This window comes from Geospiza fortis, unplaced genomic scaffold (assembly GCF_000277835.1).
Source record: "Geospiza fortis unplaced genomic scaffold, GeoFor_1.0 scaffold162, whole genome shotgun sequence".
Taxonomy (NCBI): Eukaryota; Metazoa; Chordata; class Aves; order Passeriformes; family Thraupidae; genus Geospiza; species Geospiza fortis.
The window spans coordinates 8,688,921-8,696,421 of NW_005054316.1; the positions used below are offsets into that span (position 1 = coordinate 8,688,921).

The following is a 7,501-nucleotide window of genomic DNA, read 5'->3' on the forward strand; positions in this document are numbered from 1 at the left end:
GAAAAATATTTCTGGAATTGTGTAGTCAGAAGTTTGATTATTCTTATTTTTGTTACTTTAAATTGAGTGAATTACATACATTTTAAAAGGATTCTGTGTATAAAGACCATATGCAGCTTCGGTTTTGGTTGTTTTTTTACACTTATTTTTTAATAATTGCATCTCACAGAAATACTAACATTGCTCAAATTACACTGAGGAAAATTCCTAAAAAAGTATTATAGCATGTCTGTTGGTATCCTTCAAGTATTTACAAAGATGTTTTTGCTTTCAGATGTTCATAGTATGATAGGAATTGGGAGTGGAAAACCACTTTTCAAGAGACAATTTCAAAATTATGTATTTTGTGAAAATATAACTTTTGTGAAGCACTCATTGGCTTAGGCTAAAATAGATTCTGTCAAGGCTAGATAGAAATAGCAATATTAGCACCTGATCTGTGAAAGCTGGTTTTCTTTTGACATGCAGTTGCCAATATTCAAAAAAATTGCAAATTGGAGGGCTACATATTTATGAGAGCCAGTCTCCATAAATCTCAGATTTTATCATGTTAGAAGTTTCTTTCTAAATGAGAACAGTAAACTTGTAAGTGAAACTTGCAAATCGGTTTTATCGCTGTCTATGTGTGCCTATGTATGATTTATAAATACACATGAAATTCCAAATTGAGCTTGTAAGTAGGTCTGATAAGTTTTTCTACTTTCTACATCAGTGCTTTGACTCAAACAGCTGCAAATTTTCAATTCCATGGTCATCTGCAACAATAGAAAGCTACAGAAAAGGGGACCGTAAGTTTATTTAGTTGTCTTTCTAAAATAATATAGCATAAATCAGTTAAAAATATTATCTTCCCCTATTACTACAGAACAGACAGCACTTACAGGAACCTCTGTTGTTCCAGGTAGCTGTAGCACTGATTCAAACCAGTAATAGCTTGCCATGATAATAAAATGATTTATTGTCTGCATATCCTGTAAATTACATTCATTCTGAAAAAATAGTAAACTGTCTTCAGGTCTATTTTATATATAAGCAATAGTTTAATCATCAAAGCTACAGACAATTAAATATAGAATAACTGATGACTTTAGGCATCAAACAAGTCAAAAGATTGCATTCTTTTAGTGCTTCGTCAGCCTCAGAGCATCTGAAACACAACTGAAAATAAAGGAGACATTTCTGGTCTTAATATAATTTATATGCTGTGAAATATTAAAAATGAGAACCAGAAGCAAAGATACTGCTGGAGGTCAAAAACTTTTAAATTCTTATTAATTTTTTCTGATTGCTTGATTGCTTGGTAAACTGCTAGAAAAGCATTTCTTGGCAATAACCTTCAGAGATCTTTGTAAAGCAGTTTTACACACTTTGGACATTCTTCCCCTCATGTTGTTACATGTTCTTTATGTGGCTATCTAGAAATGTTTCCTTATCATTACACATGTTTTTCTGAAGTTGGAACACACCTAAAATAAGCCAATTAATTAGTCATGATGGGCTCTTTTCAGCTGCACACTCATTTTCAAATGAATTTATTGAAGTAAAGGATTTACAGCATATGGACTCACAGACTTCTTATGAGTTAAACTGGCATCCATATGTACAGCTTTCAGTAGAGAATGCTAGAGTAATATTTACAATGTAAATATCAACTTTTATTACGTAAGAAACAAATATATCACAACTTTCACTTCACAACATATTTGTTCTGGTTTGATGACTAAAGTCATCTCTTTGAAATACTATGTGGAACTCAAAAATAGCTTGTTCTTGTCATAGACTTTATCAGGTGTCCTTCAGAGGTCCTGAAAAGCAAAGGAGAGATGTGCTTTAGAAGTCACTTTTGCAAGCAGTTGCATCATGTATGAGGGCAGACAGCGGGCATTGAGTAACGCTTGATACAAAACAATTGCTGTGCTTGGGACTGGCAAGCTGAGATGTGGCTGCTTACAGGGGGTTTGCTGGGCATTACACTCAGACCGGACCGTGGGATGAGAAAAGAAAGGTTGAAGGACTAAAAATGTTACTGCAGATTACACTAAAATTGTTACTACAGCACAGAATTGCCCACTTTGAAAAAATCTGTATCCTTGAATTGGATACACAAAATCCAGGTTGCTCTTTCTACACTATATTAGCAATTGGGCACTGCAATAAAATGCCAAGTAACAGTCAATACTGATTCACCTACAGGTAGATCTGCCTCATCAGTAAAGTCAATAAAAATGGAAAGGACTGAAAATGTTTTTATCTACGACCTGCTGCACCACTATTCTTTCTCCCTTCGTTAATGCTAGAACTTTGAAAAGCTGCAAAATCCAAGAGCACATATTTCTTGCATTATTCTTGCCCAGAGAGAGCATTTCTTTCCAGAATCATTTTGCTTAAAAATTATTTAATTCCTCAATGCATAAGCAGTTTATGTCCTTTCTAACCTTCAGGAGCTTTAGAGGAATTGCCACATTTGCAGAAAGGAAAAGACTATTTTCTTATTATATTTCAGTCTTGAAAGGAAACCTCTTTTTTGGGTCAGAGGGATGGGTGGTTCGGCATGATACAAGAAAAGACATTTCTCCAAATTTTATCTTCAAGAATAGCTTTTTAATCTTTCTTCTTACTTTTTGAGACACAGCTGAATGCCAAAAACTATCCCATCACCAATTTCACAATACATTTTCAAAAATATCAAGCCAAATTCACTTCTACCTTACCCTTTCAATATTTGTTCCTGCAAGTGTTGATGTAGAAGGGATTATGTTTCAGTAAACTAAAAAGAAAATAATTGTGAATGACTTTAGAAAAAATAACAGTAGCTAAATGGAAAACAGTAACTGCAAGATTTGCATGTCAAGTATTTTCTTAAGTACTTGAGTACTGCTCATCTTGCTGATGCTCTTAGTTCTAGGGGCAACTTCTTTCTAATGAAAAAGATGTTAAACAAAAGCTGCAGTATTTTTTTTAATTTAAAAAATATTCTTAAGTTTGTTCTCTGAAGAAATAATCATCTTTGTAATTAAAAATCAGTCACTTCTGGTTTTATGCTGCAGTGCTCACTGGTTGAAACACCCAAGCGAGTTAGGTGCATTATGAACAGTGCCATTTAATTAGGAATTTTCAATAGCAGCAATCATGTGGTAACATAAAGCTTATTATTGAAATTATTATTTTATTCAGACACAATGAGTGAAGAAATATTAGAAATATAAAGCTTTTCATGGAACATGACTCTCTTTCCTAGAGTATCCTGATTTTCTGATAGGCCACACTCCATGTACAAATAATGTAATTTTATGGATCAAGTTACAGATAGCAAGAGAAAAGACAATATTGGCATCTCACCAGTGGGAGGTGGCTCAGCAGCTCATCTACAGAATCGTAGTTTTCTGAAAAGGATGGTTCAAGAAGTTCTGCTTCATCTCGAAGTTTAGCAGGATTTAGTTCTTCCTGGCTGTTGTGGATCAGAAACAAGTTTTATTGCTCTCAGAAGAAATAGCAAAGAAAGCAAAGCCTTCTTCTAACTGTAGCTTCTGCACATTTTCTTATCTTTAAACCATAGTGTTACAGAACATATGAAATAGCATTTTTAATAAATACAGAGACATGATATTTAAAAGTAGTTGTCTAAGTGAGTGAATATACAAACAGAATACAAGGTCTACAAAAATGTATATACTGATGAGGACATATAGCCCTTCAGGGATTTTCAAATTTTCATTTCATGTGTTCACAGAGAAGAAAATTTTCAATGTATTTCTTTATAAAATTGTTGTTTGTGTTCCATAGCTCTGTGGGTTTTTTCTTTAAGAAGATTTTTTCTAACCAAAACTATTTAAGAATCTTTTGGAAGATTTTTTAAATTGCCAGATGCCATCTCCTATTTATTCTTCTGTTCTGATTGTGGTGTCTGTTCCAGTCTGGGAAGAAATGTTGCCTGTATTTGAAAACCATGCTATAAACTATGCTATCAAATCATTAACATTCAGTGCCTTTTGTTTGTCTCTCTGTATACATACATGGATATAAACCTTTTTTGTCTTAATGCCATAGAAGTATGGAAAGAATACGTATGTTCTTTCTTGTAGTACCTTCTTTTTCCAGTTAAAACTGAGTTTAAGTATTTCTTCACAGCCATCTGCTTTCGAAAGCGGCTGTAGTTGTCGGTGAAGACAGCATCAGAGTGGCGTTTGACAGGACTGTCCTGGGAGCTGGCAATACAACAATTACAAAGGAAAAGTTAAGAGACGATATCTGTTTAAAAGAAAATACCATTAAATGGGTGAAATAAGTTTTATGGTGTTGATTAGCCTAATAAAATCAATTTTTCATTTAATCTTTCATTTCCATCTATGACTTCAGATCTTTCTTCTGCTGAAAAAAAGCCACTGCTTCCACGGCTTACTACGTATTTTAATAACAAGGATCAAATTCCAAAAATTGTTATTCAGCCTTTTGGGGAACACCTTCCACTGATTGTTTTCTCATCTCATTTATCATGGCCTATGCAATTAGGATACATAGTCAATGATTTCTAAAGTCCTTGTCCCAGGAGTTCTGCCAGATTAAATAGTTAAGTGTGGATTTCATGACTCCTGCCTGTTCTCACACCCCAGGTTGCACCTTTTAATAAACAGATTTTATTCCAATTTCTATAATTTGTGTGAATATATTTCAGTACAATGCCAAGGTACAACCTGGTTTAAGTTGCAATAAGCTCTTAAAGGACCTCATCACTGTTCGCGTTGAACTCAGTGGAGGTGGAGTCTGCCACTGAGGAAAGGTAGAGTGGAGCATCACATAAGTAGCTATAAATGCTTCTTCTAAGGTTTCAGAAGACAAAACACACATTGTGAAAGCCAAACCTGGAGGTCTTTTCTACATGCACAATATTGGGAAATATCAGGGTATTCTATTTTAAATGGTCTAAGTTAGTTTACAGCATATGAGAAACTGGAACTGTATGTTCTGGAACAAAGGCAGCACTGACATAAATGAAGGACCTGATTTTCACTCGGCTTTTGAGCATATGAAGTAGGCACTCAGTGGTATTGCCACAGTGGCTCACAGTTGCTGTTTATGGATTTGAAAACAAGGGAACTATACAGTGATTCTACCCAGCACGCTGTGCCCATTAGTTTATTGATGTATTGGTCCGGAAGTTGCATCCAGACCTCTAGTCTATAAATTTGCCTCATTTTTTGAATTCTGCTGCAATACAGATCTCACAAACATCTGTCAATGTGTTCGACAGCAGAAAAAACCCCTATACCTTTACATTTTCACTATAAACCAATCATTTATTGATTTCATTGTGTATTTCCCTGTTGTTAAGTACTGAGTAATCAATCACTTTGTATTTACTTTTGCCACTCATCCACCAAGCTAGTAAAAACACTTCCGAAGAAAACAATTAGCAATTTGGCATGATAATCATTCTAATATTCCCAGTATACTTTATCCATGCTCTGTGCAGTGTCTGTTGCTCTACCTCTCACAGCTCTGTCAGAAATAAATAGTAACATTCTCATTTAGTAATATCACTAAATACTTATATAGGATTTTCAGCTCCGCCACAATTATATAGGCTTCTCTTTTGGTACCTCTAAATCACAAAAAGGAGACCTTGAGTACAGAAGGGTAAAAAAATTTCCAATAAAGCCAGCTAGGAAAAAAATCTACCTAATGTGTCACCTCACCTAACTCGTTTTCTAATAAGCGAATGCAGATATCTCTTCACAGCAAGTTTAGCCAAAAGATGGCTGTAGACACTGGTGAAAATTCCATCAGCATGCCTTGCATTTCTGAAATGGACAATAAATAAACTCTACAATACAGCCTGGGTTCATAAAATTTTGATAATGTTCATTTTGCAAACATACTGCTTTCCTAAATTTAACTATTGTACATATAAAAGGGAACTAATTTCATAAAATAACTTTCAGATTTTCACAATATACTTTTTACTCCTTCCTGGAAAGTGAAAGCATTCATCATGCCAGAATGGTAATACAATCAACAGTTCTGCCGACATCCCTACTGCTACCACTATTCAAGCAGCGGCTGTGGGATTTTCTTCTATAACTGAGTCTTCCTTTCCTTATCTCAGTTTGAAAATGTGAATAATTTTTTTGGCAGAAATCAAGTAGTCCATCATCTTTTGTATTTATGATAATAAAGAAACTCACCTATCAATAATTCTGGACAGATCAAAATAGAATTTCTCATTTTCAGGTAGTGTGTTCTGCAAAATATCTGATTCTGACTTTAATGACCCATGGGCATGGTCAGGTTCACTGGCTCCATCAAATGACATTCTGTTTCCCAATCTGTTGGAGAAAGAAACCGTGTAGAGTACAGCTAGCTGAGGACATGAGACACTTTACTAGAGATAACATTCTGGTTTGTATCAAAATGCACATCTACCTACTTTCATTGGTAAGGCATTTAAAAGAAATCTGGATAATTCAAAAATCACTCTCAGGTAGAATCCATGCTTAATTGTAGACTAATTGACATAACAGATCCTTCTCTCAAATTCATATTTTCTAGATAAATGTTGTCACTGAACGCAATTTATTCCAGTGCATAATGTATGACAATCACAGTACAAGTGACAACTGTGAAGCTTTTCCTAACAACTGCATTTTGTATAAATGATGGATGAAATTAACAGCCTCCACACCAAAGTGAAAACTGCTCCTGTGACGTACTTACCTCACAGTTAAGATATAAGATGTGCATTGAAATGCAGAATGAAACGGTTCTTAGGCCTTCTCCAAAGAAAGCAAATACACCAAGAACTTCAAACTAAATAAAAAGTGCAGTCATGTATCTCTACATGTTTTTATTCTCTCATGTTAGAAGACAAAATATCTTTTAATCTCTTCAAATGTATCATGGCAATTGCTCTGTATAAACTGATGTACAGTTACTTCACATTTTCGTAAACTGCAATTTCTTATGAAGTGTCATATTTTATCAAGGGCAGTCTGACTGCATAGCAGTGGTTTGGCATCATTCCTTCTGGCTGCTCTGATATTCTGTGGCAGACAAGGAAATCATTGTAGGAAATCCCTGCGTGTGATGACATGCAAAAGTCACATACTAAAACTAAGATAGACTTAAGTCCTTGTAATTTTAAAGTCACCTTCAGCACCATTTATATGTCTGATTCATGTAAGTCTTCTATCTGGTAAAAAAAAGGTGCAAAGCTGCTGTGTAAAACGAACAGGCTCAAGTCACACCTTTTGGAAGTCAGTCAGTGCTTTTTTGCCTGTTTTTCATTGGTCCTTCTACCCTTTATTTCCTCTTACCAAAATACAAACTGGACCGTTCTGCCATCTGATTTAATTCAGCTGGACCACTAACAGCACCTTCAACCGGCCGAAGCCCGCAGAGGTACCAACCTGCCCTCCGCCCTGTCCCCACGGAGCCGTCCCAGGGCTCACCGTGACCCACATCGCGTCCGCCCCCGCGCACACCGCGGTCACCGCGACCCAGCCCG

The 7,501-nt window shown here is 35.5% G+C and overlaps 1 protein-coding gene across 1 annotated transcript; it reads right to left on the reverse strand.

Annotated features, from left to right (window-relative positions):
- Nucleotides 1-1,516: 1,516 nt before the first annotated feature.
- On the reverse strand, nt 1,517-7,457 carry VIP (vasoactive intestinal peptide). Its single transcript, XM_031056244.1, has 5 exons — nt 7,371-7,457; nt 6,183-6,358; nt 4,086-4,205; nt 3,340-3,448; nt 1,517-1,805 (listed from the first exon to the last, which is right to left on the reverse strand). Exons 1-5 carry the CDS (start codon nt 7,455-7,457, stop codon nt 1,797-1,799), a joined length of 501 nt encoding a protein of 166 aa, XP_030912104.1. The 3' UTR covers nt 1,517-1,796.
- Nucleotides 7,458-7,501: the final 44 nt, after the last annotated feature.